The 16,259-nt window shown below is 39.5% G+C and overlaps 1 protein-coding gene across 2 annotated transcripts in view; it reads right to left on the minus strand.

Annotated features, from left to right (window-relative positions):
• Positions 1-16,259, minus strand: part of LOC145438202 (uncharacterized) — a 132,302-nt gene that overhangs the window by 89,933 nt on the left and 26,110 nt on the right. Inside the window, exons 7-9 of one of the 2 annotated variants that reach the window (XM_080315587.1) lie at positions 13,147-13,209; positions 9,164-9,281; positions 8,932-9,098 (exon numbers count right to left, since the gene is read on the minus strand). In XM_080315587.1, the coding sequence (XP_080171713.1) occupies positions 9,165-9,281; positions 13,147-13,209 (180 nt within the window). In that variant the 3' untranslated portion in view covers positions 8,932-9,098; position 9,164. Of the gene's footprint in view, positions 1-8,931; positions 9,099-9,163; positions 9,282-13,146; positions 13,210-16,259 lie in introns of those variants that run through there. The other variant, XM_080315586.1, reaches the window with a different exon arrangement.

Consider the following 16,259-nt stretch of genomic DNA (forward strand, 5'->3'; position numbering starts at 1 on the left):
ATTGCCTGAAGCAATTGTACATCTGTTTGAAACGGCAACGAGTCAGGTGATCTGACGCAGCCATGATTTTCACGTAATAAAGTATGCTTCTTTCACGTCAATTTGAAACATCTTCTACGTGCTAATCTTCGATATAAGGACTTTCATAGAATAGTATGACCAACAACAAGTCATAGAAGATAACTGTAATTGGTTATATGACGTCTAGAACGGAAGATACAATGGTTTATATTTCAGGCGGTCATTCACGCGAACATCATTACAAATTCAATTTTGCGGGCAACGTTTTTGTGTGTTCAATCTGCATTTCAAGCAGGATATACATTGCAACAATAGGTTATACATGGTCTGATGTATGCGTATTTATAAGAGCTATCTATACAAACCGATTGCAATACTTTATGACCAATATAGGTCTAGCTATCTTCGATGAAATACCGACTCCTATGTGGTAAACAGTCGCGGTCTAGTATACTAGACCGCCGGTCGCAAAGGGCTTCCCTTCATATATATCAAACTATAGGAGTTATCTGGTTTATGTCAACGATTCACGGCGGCAGCTGGCCCGCAATAAACTGGAACTTCTTGACGCATATATAAACTTTGCACTTTAAGGACGCGCTCTCTCATGACATAATAGTGTGGCTTACAGCTCCATGGACCACATACATGCTTATAAATTTAGTATCTACGCAGGAATAATGCGGAAGAGAAAATGGTGGTGATGAAATGCGTTTTTTTGCCTCTTCATTGTTCCAGCTCCTCGATTGATACCAGACAATTTAACCGTCTTTCTTCATGATGCACGCATTCTTGCACCATGATATATGCCTTTCTGGAGTCATCACTAAACATAGTTTCGCCAGCAAGCAATGTGTCATGAATGTCGTACGTAGCGCTGTTTCCGTGTTGCCTACTCAAAGTTAGATAAACATCATTCAAGCACTGGGCTACGCTTACTGACATGAAGATAAATTGAAGTAAGACACCCGGAAAATCCCAGTAGCCTACTCATAATTGCATGCTTTCAGGGGAATATAACCTGGAATAAATATTAAACTGCAGCCCAGGCCGTCAAAAGTCGAACACGTAATTAGGCGGTGTAACTGATCTACCCAACCCCCGATTCAATTTATCTAGGAATATATGTTGTAAGGAAGAGGTCTCAAACTCAAATGTGCTCGCGGGCCAATTTCCTAGTTTTCGATGAAGCCGCGGGCCGCAGCATCAGTAATAAGGATATTGAATGAATAATTTCCGAGTAGGCCTTATTTAACGAGACATTGCGAACAGACATTCCACAAACATCATGATACTGTAATTTACTATTGTACTATTGACGCTTGACAAGAAAAAAAACGCATATATTCAAATATTTGAATAATTCTTTTTATGCTAGGCATAATTCGTTAAAATAATGAGTTATTGACATCATGCGAGAGGACGCATCATGAGCAGAAGTTCTAGATATCCTTGATCAATACACGTACGCTACGTAGCTACGTTGCAAATTGCTATGGTAAAACTGTTGCATTATATTATTGCAACTAGTGGACGTTTGACGTGTCACAATTCTATGTAGAATATTTTGAAATTTACTGAAGACTGATCTGATATCAGAGCATTTGAGCGGTGTAGCCTTATCCGGGGTTTTGATATGGTCGTGATAAGTAGGCTATAGTTAATGTCATTGTCAAAGTCATATTAAATCAGCATTATATTTGCCTTCGACTATAATTGCAACATATCAATAAAAACTAGATATAATCAATATTGTGCCATAGTATTATCATTGTTTCTTAACCTTTACAGCGATTGTACCCCGTGTGCTTTTAATAAGATTTCTCGTGCCCCTGTACATTTCAACACAATTTCTGATGGCGCCTATATTAAAATCAGGAAGCCTAATCACATAACATTGCGCGTAGCGCACGAAGAAAATTTTGAAGTTGACTAGATTGGCCAAGAAAATATTCCACAGCCTATAGGCTTAATTCCACAATGAATCGCATACACCCTGATGTGGGGCTTCGTACCCCGAAGGAGTCTACGGACCCTGGTTAAGAATTCCTGGAATAGAAATGTCCATTGTCCAATCGCCGAAGAATTCATTGGTGTTACAGCTGTGGAGCGCATACTAGGCCTACTACCAGGGATGGTGTGAACCTCTGAAGGGTTCAAGTTCGTGTGAACACGAACCTGTTCGAAAGGCTCTGTGTGAACGCGAACGTTAACCTCGTGACGTCATGTGACGTCATGTTGTTAATTGCAACCCTGCATTTCAGTGAAGTGCTAGCCTATATCAATGTACGCAAAGCCTAGCGACGACACAGGCCACATAATGCCACAATGCTGAAGTACGTATTGACGTTTTAAACGTCGACAAATGAATGTATCAACTGCGGCAAGCAAATGATATAATGATCCCATAAAACCAATATCTTCCGTTGATTCGTCAACAATTTCGACGATGACTTGCAAGGAAATATAAGCTTACGCCTTTACGGTCTAGGCCAGTCGAACAACGTATTCGGCGTCTGAGTATGGCTACGTTGATATTGAGCAGAGTTTAAAACGGGTTTCTATACTTGCTACCAATATCACCCCATTAACAAGTTATACAGCAGAAGCCAACATCTCAATTGCACGAATTTGAGTGTTATGATAAAATAAACATATGAAATCAAGATTGAATCTGTACGCCTGCTACTTTTTACATCAGACAACGATATCAATTTCATTGATTGGTTGAATAAGAATCGTTCGGTGACCACCCCATGTAGTATATTTCGCTCTTGATGATGTGTGATTGCGGGTCAAGCTAAATATTTCGAGGAAACTTTTGTAACAAAGCAAGTAAAATTTTTGAGATTGTCAAAACGTACGTTATCGCTTCGTGTTGATTGTTTTTATGCTGCCAGCGCCATGCATAGAGTGGCCCGTAGTTGAAATGCAATAGATTTCAACCAAATATGTTATGATGAAGGTAAAATTGTAATATATTAAAAAGGTTCACAGTGCAGAACCTACCAAGGTTCGTTTGTGAGCCTGAACCTCTAAATTTCTGAGGTCCACACACAGAACGCGAACGTGAACCTCACGTTCACACCATCCCACCTACTCCTTTAATTACCACCGATAATAACATGGATAAAGAGAACAAACAACACCCAGGATGTAACCTACTATACGTCATCGGGGCGACAGAATGTGAATGGTTGCCATACTGACCTGATTAGATAGCTATATACCCTACGCAAAACAAGCTACGACCTTTTGATATATTACCATTCCCCATGACAATTTCATAGATGGTGGCATCCAAGTAACCATTACGAGTCGTAAGTCCTCCTCTGATTTTAACATTTGTCCCGGCTGAACTCGAGTCATTTTGATTTAATAGCCCAGTCAATCCAAAATCGAGTAATTTCACGAAAGGTCGCAGTCAACCAAACCCTACCGCATGGTAGCGTTTAAAAGTGATGTGATAGCGAATTTTGTTGGGTTTTCAGGTTTTGGTAGTCGTTTTAGTGTGAACTTTAAGTTCCTAAATCTAAAAGAGATATATGGCACTTCAATATATTGTCGAATACTTGAAATTCCAAAATGCCGTCGCTGGCAGCACAAAATGTTCTCGCGGGCCGCGTGTTTGAGACCTCTGTTGTAATCTAACATACTGTTTCTTTAACCTGCTATAGACCTCGACCCACATCCGATGTTTACTGCCATCTTGCAACCCAAGCCTCACACATCAAAGTAATGTATTTTCAACATCAGTATGCTAAATTCCAACAAGCATGCATGAAATGAAAATGACGCAGGCAACCAGCTGTATGTACGTAAGCTCTGCATAAAATATGCGCAACGGACGCGATTTTGGATAGGGTTGCAATATGTTCCTCACTGGCCACATTCGTACTGTGGCGCTCAGATTGGAAGGACGGTGCTGACTAATTCCATAATCGACCATATCAATATTTAAAGTTTTGTGCAACCAGCAACGGTCATTATGGGGCACGGTTTTATCGCAGTAAATCTTTTGGGCGCCGCACTTCTCCCAACCGCATGTTGGTCAAAACTCCATGTCTTCAAGTGTACAGTCAGGAGTATATGATATTTCCACATCCGCTCCTACCCGTAGACAAAAGCATCCTAACGGTGTTAAGCGATACCGGGATTATACCGTTCTTTCACAAGTACGAATACAGTGGGATTCATTCTGGAAAATTATGGGTATTCAAAAATATTTCGGTGTAACGAAGTTACGTTCCCTATCTTTCCTTTCCTCTACCATGCCCGAGAAACACCCGTGCAAGTTCGAGCCTTTCAGAGAAGCCAATGTGACACAAACTATATCATAGCACCAAACAAATTTGTATCATACAAAGATCAGCGTGTTTCTTGATCATTCATCATATTGCCGTAACCCAGGGGTTCTCGAATTTTTTTGATCTCGGACCCCTTCAAGTTTTACCCGATGTTGCGCGTACCCCGAGAACTTGAGAAGCCGCTGAAATGAAGGCCCCATCAAGCAGAACTTTATCAAGGCGATTTCACGCCAAAAATAAGGCAATCAATGACAAGACCAGCGGTTCTCAACCTTTTTGGACATGCGCCCCCTTCGGGATGGTCGAAAATATTGAGCCTCCCCCCGACCCCTCCCCCTACACTTTTCGTCATGCCAAAAAGAGAACATCATCAAATACAGAGGTAGGCAATCTGTTTGCTAACCACGGCCCATTTTGATTACTTATGTAGCCTGAGGCCGCATTCCAGGACATAGCCGTAATGAGCTAACTGGACGCGAAATACCTATGTTAATCCGTCCATATCCATTGCCGGTGAACTACAGAGTCCGGACGATTATACTTTTAACAAAAGCCTTTTCTGTACGTACCGAAATCGCGAGTCGCAATGTTAAGAATAGAGGCTGGGATTGCATATTGTCGCGCCGAGCGCGAACATTTTTCAGATTCACAATTGAATTCCGTAATTTATAGTAGCAGTATCAGGGTTCATTGAGAGAGTACTTTTGAAAATTTAGGGGAAGTTATAGATGATAATGCATTAAAATCTCCCAAATGTACAATGAACAAATTTCTTTCGTGCGGAGCGCACGATTCTGACTCCGGCTTAGAGTGAGAAGGGCGCTACTATATCAAAATCGGAAAATTAGGTTATGTTGATTTGAGTGGAGTGTGAAGAAAATTTCAAGATTAATTAAAATCTGTCAAAAAGTTTGGAGTGAATTCGTAGTTTCAATTTGCATGTCGACGGATGCCAACACATACTAATTGAATTAGGTGTCGACGGCCGCACAAATTCCCATCTACAGCAACAGGTTGCCCTTTCCTGATCTAATAGTATACATATGGTATATGTCTTACGCCAAGTTTGAATCCGCATTCCAGTTGTTGAGTCTTTAACATTTCTGACAAATTTCCCCACACTTGTTTGAAAATAGCAAAAAAAACATTGAACAGGACATCAAATTATTTCAAGGTAGGTTGCACTGAGAAATCCTAATGCTGGTAGTGACTTCAGAGAGCACGGCATCGTTCTGTACTGACATGCTAAATTCGATCGGTTTTGGAATTGAATAAATTGTGTTTATTTAGGGTAGCTTAATTGAGGGTGAAACCGGGCAACTTATATTGCATCTAAATCTGTCTTAGGCAGTGCAGTTTGCCAACTAATAACAACAGCTACCCAGCGCACCAAACTTTAGGCTACTGCAAAGCTATGAAGAAATCAATTACTTACACGTGGGAATTGCTCCAAAGTTTCAAGTAATATCAGATTTTTGCTCAAATGAAGTTGAAATCAGCCTATACTTCGTTGAGCGCGAATGCTGGAGTTAGAATTTGGCGAGATTTCTTGAATACGAAATAAGTTTCATCTTTAACAATCGTCTTCTCAGATTGATTGTGAAGCACATTTTCAGTCAGAATTCATACAGACGTGGTTAATTTCTCGCGCCCCCCCCTGAGAGCTTCCCGCGTCCCCTTCTGCTTGTGAAACTGCTATAAATAGTTTATTCGCAGTGTTAAGCTAGGAAGCATGCAACCGTCATCCCAGCAAAAGATTTGAATGGCATTAATAATGCCTCTCCATGGTGACCTGTGGAGATTTGAGAGCTTTACTTCGAAATTGTGACTTCATGGTGGTCACACGAGTAGGGGGAGATGTGGTACCGATGGATCAAAAATTGGAAAATGATCGCTGGTCTCAAAATGTTCAGCCGAAAACGGCAGATCTTTTGCTGGCTCAGCACTTTGATACAAGCTCTACCTATCGCGCACATATACATGAATGTCCGTCTTTTCAAAAAATATTTATGGACGTTTAAAATTTGTTGCTCGAACGTGTCATCGGTCCCCACCCGGTGGGTCCAATGGCACACTACCCGGGGGCCTATGGCACATATACACTAAAAACTCAGATGAGACAACTTTTCTTGCTCAGTATTATAATCCAAGCTACAGCAAGCCAACGAAGAATCTTTGATCGCAACTGTCAAAAAATAAAATAAATATTAACTCAAATGTTGTCACAAAATCGCGTTTCGATTTAGGCTCGGACATATAAATTTGAAGGTACATTCATATTGCCCGAAAATCGACAGTGTGACTTCCAAATACCTCGTTATAGCGATAAAACATCATACGCAATTATTACATAAAGATTTTCTGTACGTAAGCATGTTTCATTTGTTTCATGATTAGTATGCTTGATTATTTTGCTTGATTTGGCTATTGTATCATCGATCCCCACCCTACGAATATTATACATGAATCGAAAAAAAATTCCACTCAAGGAAAGTATTGAAAAAATAATAGGTGCCATTATATAGCCTGATACAAGCCCCACACTTCACAATAAAAATAATTGCTGGTTTGTTCGTGTTGAAGGCTACAAAGAAAAATATATATGTCGATCTAAATTTAGTTTACACCCCCCAAAACCAAAAACATATGTGAGAGACCCCATAGCTCACGCACGTCAAATTTTTTTTGTATGTGAGGAAAGATTTTGCCAGCATGCAATTGTAGACAAGTTCACGGAGTGAAATCATGGAATTATCATAGAGAATTTTCAAAGTATTTTCGGTCCCAGTGATCCATCGGTACCACATCTCCCCTACTCGTGAGCAGCTCTCTCCAGGATGCTGCACTTGCTTTGAACCTAATTACGCAAGAAAGAGATAGCATTGGATGGAACAGGGCGCATGAAAACGACTGCTCATTATCGAGATTAAAACAAATACCAGTATATCGCGATATCTGTAATCTGCTACATCCATACAATATCGGTAGAATGGCGATTTTCAGTTGACCCTGTCCATTAGCCTATCTGTCAAAGCTGTAAAGGAGAACGAATTATCAAAAAGTAAGACATTTCGGCATCTCCAGAGGATATATTCGATTTCGTGAAAAGGAGAACGAATCCTCCTAAAGCGAGACATATGGTAACCCTATCTATAAGTACCGTGTACATCAGGGGTCACCAACACGCGGCCCGCCAAGTCATATTCTGCGGCCCGCGAGCTGATTTGAGATTTCGGAAGAAAACTAAGAAAACCAATTTGAAATGATGAAATTGACTACAGTTTCAACATGTTACTGCTGTTGTTTCAAAATAAGCTATTCTCTTGTGCCCAATATCAGTATTCGTCACTAGCAAAAACGGCTGTGGTGATGGCAACAACATTCCATCGAGGGAGAATCAGCTGACATGAATTGGCATACTGTCTTGACTTGTAATGGCCCAAACACTGCCAAGACCGAGACGCTTAGAAAACGGCTTAGGGCAGTGGTTCCTAAAAGTGGGAAGCCGCGCCCCTCGTGGGGGCGCGAAAGCATCAGAAAGGAGAGGCGGATATGCGCTCAACTGAAAAAAAGCTCTCCGGTTTTACGAACCACTGCCCTAAGCCGTTTTCTAAGCGTCTCGGTCTTGGCAGTGTTTGGGCCATTGCAAGTCAAAACAGTATGCCAATTCATATCAGCTGATTCTCCCTCGATGGAATGTTATTGCTCTGTGTATAGTCCGGAATTCATCTTAGAGAATTCTCTTATCAACAGTCATAACCTTCCATCCCATCAAACTAGACGTTGGGATTGCTAGCATTCTGGTTGCATTTTGTGATTGATGTGATGACGATGTTTGAGTATCATAAATGGGGGATGTGTCTAAAAACGTTTGAGAACCACTGGTTTCGGATTTCCCCACAAGATCAAGCTTTACGTGAAGATGGTCTTTCGGATAGTCACGTATCTCGCTAGTCCCAATATCGATTCCTTAGTCGCTGAAAATCGTTTCCAGGTATCGTGCACAGCTCGCAGTTCAAAATAAAATTAAATTGATGAAAATGATCTTTTGTTGTATTTGTAATCCTTTATTAAAATATTAGTTCGTGTGTGGTCAATATGCCAATCGCCTACGTTAGGTAGCTCACCGTCGTACTGACGTAGAGTTTTAGAACGTTGTTGCATATTTTTCATCGACATCGAATTCATGCGGCCCGCGGCCTCTGCGAAATTTGAAAAGTGGCCCGCGACCGGTTTTGAGTTGTCGACCCCTGGTGTACATTGATATATTACTTCCAGAAATTGTATGTTTAGAACTAGCACTATGACGTCACGGCACGTCATATGTTGGTGTTCACGTTGGCATTCAGATAGAGCCTTTCAAATAGGTTCGCTTTCACACGAACCAGAGCTTTGCAGGGGTTAGCACCATCCCTAATATTTGCCTTATATTTTCAATTGCAAAATTTCCCATCCACTATTACATCGTGTTGGTGTTGGAGAGTGGTTGACATATTACCACCGCGGCTCCAGTTACGATCTCACCTCCTGAATGTAATTAGATTTCACGACATGCTTACAGATTTTCATAGTTCCGGGGTGCCGCAGAGACTAAGACTACAAATGTAACTTCGAGTTTATTGTCATTTGTAATATGAATTTGATTTTAATATTCATGCCAAGTACCCCTATTCCCATAGAAATCATTAGAAGAATCGCTGTCTCATTCTCCTTCTTTCTCGACGTTGTACTGATCCATGCTATCTTCACATTCCAAATTAAGTTCCAGGGCTAAATGATAAAAACATAAGTGTATCCGTCATTTGGCGTATGTTTTGTTCACGTATGTCTATTACCTCAACGACGTAGAAGAATTGCGCCATCTGTCAATCCAGGATTGGCATTCAGCTCTGCACTCACTTTACGACACTTTTTTAATTCGTCCAGTTCTTTTCTCATGTTGAAATATTTTTCCTACAGAAACATTTTGTAACACAATGTTACGAAATATGCGTGTCGCTATTTTATTATTTTGGGGATCTTCGTTAATATAACATGACAGAGTGGTGCGTGACAGCGAACACGGCATTGTATGATAAGGAAGTGTATGGTTATGACTTATGTCGTTATGCATTGTCCATGCTGACAGAGACTTCCGTATCAACTCACTATGAGTTGAAGGTGCACGTTTAGGTTAAGCTTGTCTTTCGTTAATTTACAGCTTAGTCTTTATTTGAGTGAGTAACTCGTAAATAGATGCATAATTGTACGGGAAGGCCCTCAACACATGGCTTCGTTGCATTTGCTATCGTACACACAATACTCATGATGCTTTACTTAATCTTTGAATAAAAGGTATCCATATCATTTGTAGTCGTAATCGTAACCCCTATTGCTACATTTTGAAGTCATCGTAATTAATTACAATATTTTAAAAATGGCATAGTAATTGTAATCGTTAGTATTGTAAATGCAATCGATTGCTCTGTGACAGGATGAGTATTCAGATTCCTAGATTTATAAGACTCTTAGAGGTATACAGAATTTCAGTACGCAATTGAATAATATAGTCATATTGAAATAAAGCCAAAACATTTTCAGCGAACACTCGTCAGGGTTTCAGGGAATTCAAAGGAACTTTGTATATCAATCAACAGTCGCATCATCCATTAGTTGCTAACGATCACTCCTGACGAGTGTCAGCCGAAAATATTCGGGTTTATTCCACTATAAAAATATTATTCAATTTCATCATTCCTTATTTAATAATAAATGTGTTGTCTGTTACCCTCTTATATATCATGTCACATGTGGAGTAGGCTAGCTGTGTAGAAGGAAAATTGGAAATGAGTATGGTGAGAAATCGCCAGACAATAAGTCGTGTAATTGAGATATTCTAATGTTAACGGACATGCCGTCACAGTCTCATTTTCCCCGCGCTAGTAGTTGTATTGTCCAGGAATACGTGTTAGTCTCAACTTTGAAATAGCAAAACAAGCTTAGGCTAATCGTCAATGTCACTACTCAACCAAATGGGAAAAATGGCAGCACATCTACGAGTCGTTTCTGGAACATTCAAGGTTACTGATTACGAATTTCGCATTAGTTTTGCCGGATTCATCCTAGTTTAGAAAATGCTAATACCTCTAAAAAGTTCTAATTACTGTATTTACTCCAAAAATATTTCACTTGGTATGAAGTTCTTCGCAGCTTTTTACTCTTATACTGCGCATCAAGATATAATAGACTATAAAGAACCATCCTGCCGTGCTCAGTTATTCAAGCAATATTAGCATCAACTTAGGCAAGATCTTTGTTTGTTAAAAATGCAATTTGTCAACTCTGTTAATTGTACTCTCTCACAACGGAAACATAAATGGTCCAGTATCAATTGGTGATTTTACCAATAAAAAAGATGAGTATAAAGCTATTCAATTTGTCCTTGAAAAGCTTAATCACAATACTCATATTCGTCTCATGTCTTTTGACTTGTAAATGGACGATTTTCAACTGGGACAACAAAGTCGGTAGGCCTGTAAACTAATATACTCATTAAACGAAAAGCTTATCAAAGGTGTGTCTCTGATGGGCCAAAGATTAGAATACGGATGAGTGTTTCTAATTTTCAAGAAATGGTTTCACTGTACAGAATTCTTTCCAGGTCTCTAGGATGTAGTAAATAAAACGTTGGGGAAAATCACAAAGCAACCAACCATAAACAGTTGATCGTAAAATTGCTATCTGCTCATGGAAAATTGCGTACAAAAGAAAATCGTACACGAAAGAGTTTTTTCAAGATATATTATTAGTATTATAATCCAACTATTTATTTTGTATTTAAAATTGGTGGTTGATATAAAACTGATTGAATTATTGCAACGTTATTTGAGTATATACTTATATATATGATATATATGATTGAAGTCTAATTGTATACATGATATTCGTGAAAATCTCCAGCTATGATCGATATTGTACCACTAAATGAAAGGATATCGCTGTATTTTGATTTCAAACAATCTTGAGCGAGTCAAAATGACAAGTAGATTGGATTTCTTAACTTTATAATGCGACTGCGCCTATTTTTTAAAAAACTGGCTCAGTCGTTATTAACCTGGGCTCTAACGGCTCCAAGAGGCAATTTGAATTTCGAAGGAGGCGGAAGCGTTCAAGGGAGATATGGAGGGGGTAATTGGCTCAGGTGGCAGTATGGATGAGGGGGGGCTGAATAAAATTGGCGTCGTATTAGATGGTACAGTAGGGACATAGGATTATATAGTAGTAGAACAACAGTTCTATATGTCCCATTGTAACTCTACAGACTTCTCATTGCAAACCAACATTCGACCAAATCTCTTAAATCTAGAAATTTTTCATCGCGCTCGCTGCGAAATATATCGATGTTGTTTGCAACATGTTCCCATGAATGCAGTGGTTTATTAAAATTCCTGTGAAGTGCATTGTGCGTACTTTTGGATCACCAATTCTCCGTTAAAACACGCTCGTCACGCTAGCTCGGGTTATTTTCCACAAAATGTTTCGAACTATAGGTATAGCATCCTCCAGGGAACAGCGTTTAGAAATCGAAGATGGCGGCTCCATATCACTTTTATGAGTGAGGCCCGTTCTTGCGTTAAAGACGATTTGAAGATTTTCGACCAAAATGATTACCTACTTGCATTTGAGAGTTACAAAATCAAATCATCAGAATATTTCTTTGTCGTATCAGTCGTATCATAAAGGATGATGCTGTTTATTGTTGTGCCTCACAACCTCACATGAGCGTTAAATAATATGGGTTGCTTTCATGTTATAGTTAATAACTTGGTGTAGTACTAAATTCACGGTGAGCAAAGATCTCTACCGCATTCTCGGTTGATTTACTAGACAACTAGTCACACAAGGAAATAAAACAAAACTTCCCCGTATTGCCAATCGCAGAGGTGAATGCGGAATGTGTGCGTCGGGTTCGAACCAGATTCCATGAGGCGGTGTACCCGACAACCTTGATGTGATACCAGATATAGCACATACAATTATCACATCGTTAATTAGTCGACTGGTCATCGGGATCGATTCAAGCGCAAAATATTTCTAATCGAAAAGTACCAACTCGGAAATACGGAACGGACTTCGACCTCTTACCCATTGATTTTTAGTACAGTTCCTTAACAACTGAGAGGGAGGGTTGGGCGCCAGACCTTGCCAGTTTTTGAGTAGGGAGGCTGGAGGAAAAAAAAGCTCAAGAACCATACTGATCTTGACCAACCGCAAAAATATGAGATATTAGTCAAAATAGGGCCTTTGGTTATCTCCAACACCAGAGCCAATTCTAAAAACCAAGGCAGTATTCGGAATGAGTGCCTTTCATAAAAAAAAACAGTCTTACTTTATCCGCCTAAAAATATGTGTTGACCAGTGAGTTGTAAGTACTTTTCCCGTCTATTTGTAATCAAATCATAGACTACTGCGCGATTGTGCTGTAATCGTAATCGTAATATCGTATGCATGTTTCAGACGTAATTGTATAGTCGATTAGATTGATACAAAAATCGCCGCATGACCGTCACGACTAATAACAGGACCAGCAAACAACTTTCGCATCGTTTACGACGTGGCTCTGCAGGCACTATGTTATGGTCACATTTAGCGATGAGCGTAGAAGCAATGTTATCCATCTCAAGCTTACTCTTACCTAAAGAGTTGTTCCGAAACATGCACAATCATATGCGCTCACGCCAAACAATAGCGCATTATTGACTATACTTCAAAACAAGACTGATTTTCTATGGACTTTGAAATTAGGGATCTAAAAATATGTACAGGATGAAATTGTTACTTGTGAATCCTGTACTGCTTTGTGGGTCATTCCAATTCCGTCAGCGGTGATCTTTATGGCTATCTGAAAAATTGTACCTCTTTGAGGGGCATATCTCATCCACATGACATGATATGCGTTCTATTTCCACTGGTGAACAGAGGTATTAAACAATATATAATAGAATAAATGCATGGGACTTTGATAAATACAACCTGTACATTTTTATAGTATTTCAAGTTATAGAATTCATTCTCTCCTGCGAATTATTTCTCTGATCTCTTTGCTTTTCTCCGATTGCCTCATTGAATGTGTACTGAGCGTGGCGCAAATAACCATCATCGGTTAAAAGCGCCACTTGTTTCCATAATAATAATAATAATACAAGAACAAACTTTCAAAACAGAAATCATTGGCTTGTCACAGTACATCAACAACAGCGATAACATGTACTGCAAACTCATTGCACAGGAAGACAAACAGCGCAAAACAAAATCTCTGAGCTATCGTCACGACAAGTACGTCAGAGAAGTCAACATGGCAACAGCTAACCTGTACACTGCTGAAAACACTGTTGCCAAACCCACAACAATAGCAAAAGCAGCCCGAGTTCGATACAAAAATGCAACACTCAAAATGAGAGAAACGATATGGGAGTCAATGCCTCTTCATGGACAGCACAAGAAGTTAACTTCACAGCCCAATGTAGACGAGCTTTCATGGACCTGGCTATCCAGCTCTGGTCTGAAACCGGCAAGCTAAGGGTTCATTTTCGCAGCACAAGACCAATCGCTTCCTACAAAATATTATCGCAAAAGAATTCTGAAGCAAAACACAGACGGCAAATGCAGAATGTGCCACAACCAAAATGAAACTGTGGCACATCTCATGTCCGGCTGTGGTGCACTTGCAGCTACCGAATACACATGGAGACACAATAGGATTGGGCACTACATTCATCTTGAATTATGCGAACATTTTAACATCACCACTTCGACAAAAAGTTGGTACGATTACAGCCCAGCACCGGTGACAGAAAACGACCAGGTAAAAATTATGTGGGATGTACCAATTATAACTGACCGCGAAATCAGAAGCAACCGCCCGGATATGATCATCAAACTAAAAAAGAAAAGAGAATGCTTGTTTATTGAACTGGCTGTCCCAGCTGATCACAATATACAACAAAAAGAATCAGAAAAAGCAGTCCAAATACGCAGATCTCAAAATGGAATGTGAGAAAATGTGGCGATGCAAAATAAACATTGTACCGATAGTCATTGGCGCTACGGGGGTCGTAAGCAATAAACTCATGAGACATATCCGACAGATTCCGGGTAACGTTCGATTCGACATGATCCAAAAGATCACAATATTGGGCACTGTGCATATTCTTCGGAAGGCGTTGAATGCACCACTGGACTAATATTATACTAGTGAATCACAGCATCATTTCTGTAATTTCGATTCTTCATTTTCAATCATCTCTACCTCTGCTCTGTAACCCTTGCCAATTCTTCATCTACTGCAATTCTGTAATCTGACTTAGACTCCATGTATTGCATAGGAATAACAATTTGACTGCATTACTGAAAATTAAAAAAAAAATACTCCAATCTCGCCATTTTCCTTTGGGTGCAGGTTGCTCCCCGGATTATGTGTGTATTGACCAGTTTTTTACTGAAAATAAAGAATATAATAATAGTATTTCAAGTAAAAGTGTCAGTCAAATACACACCAAAATATACTTTGAAACAATCTATTCATATTTTATTACTCGAAGGTTTTCGAAGTGACGCTCATCAGGGGTTATTGTCAGATTTATTACGCACATTCGGCATCATTGTTTAGCAGCAATCGGTATTGTTAATTATGACGTCATTGAAATGTTTTTTTTTTCATTCACGTTCATGTGCGAGATAAAATGCATTCACAAATAACATGCAACTTAATGCAAAATTTTCATATTGTAGGCGAATTCTTTTTATTGACATAAGCAAATTCTAATCATTGTACACTTACGTAGTGACAAATGGAATAAATTACGACCCTGTGCCAAAATGTTAAACATATCCGCTAGATGCTTGGCAGCACATGTAACGTAATCAAACTTACCGACAGAGGAATTTTTTGTCATTGCCTGTTTGTATTCCAAAGTAAACGGATTACTTAGTTGTACAATTGACATATAGAATTTGATCTAGGATTGAACATGTTGTTTCATCTTGTAAACGTTGGTTAGTCCTGCCCCCGCCAGAAGAGCATCTTTATGGGCTACGTTTTGATGTGGTATCAACAATATTGTTTTAACCGTCGGATAGCAGCTACTGAACACAGCTGACTCTCAAATCGATAGGAGACTGGACGATCCAGTAAAGGAAAAATTTATCATGAGCCGTTTTACGTGTTTTACTGTCATTTAAATACCGCAACATTTGATCGATCGCCCGTTTTGTGACATGCTCAGGATATGCACTTTCATTAACAATTTCTCGAATTTGTATGAAGTCGAAATTTACTTTGTTATTAGACGAAAAGTTGAACGCTCCAGGAATCAACGTTCCAACTGATACCACGCCGATTTGAGCTGTTAGAGCTCCATCTGAGGTAGCCTATTCGTCACTGACATTGGGCATACTAATATACAGTTGTCAGGAATTTGTCACCACATATTTCAGTCTGGAAGCTCAGGAATTCCAGGCCGGTATTTGATTCTTCGATTTCGCTAACGTGCCTTCGACGTGGCGGCGCCATAATAGCGGCTTAGTACTGTGAGAAAGTAGCTTATCTTCATCAAAACCAACAAATATATTTGTCTACATCGTCCATAATGGATACCTCATAACTATGCCCTCGACCCTTCTCTATGATATTGTTGAAGCTAAATGTCACGTAGCAAACTGCTGCTGTCACCAATCGTACGAAAATAACTCTTGAAAAAGGAGGTGTTATTAGCATGTAAGCGGAGTCATTGATCGCAATCTTGATCCTACCTAAGCAAGTAATACAAAATATTAGCAACCATAGGCTCATGTCACATAAAACAACTTTTAAAATAGTCTTCATAGCGAGGCTGTTATTCTATGATCTTTGAAGTTGGGGATTTTTAATTTCGAAAGGAATGAATTTGTTAC

Source organism: Botryllus schlosseri, chromosome 4, assembly GCF_051294905.1.
Source record: "Botryllus schlosseri isolate E-star chromosome 4, Bs_hap1, whole genome shotgun sequence".
Lineage (NCBI taxonomy): Eukaryota > Metazoa > Chordata > Ascidiacea > Stolidobranchia > Styelidae > Botryllus > Botryllus schlosseri.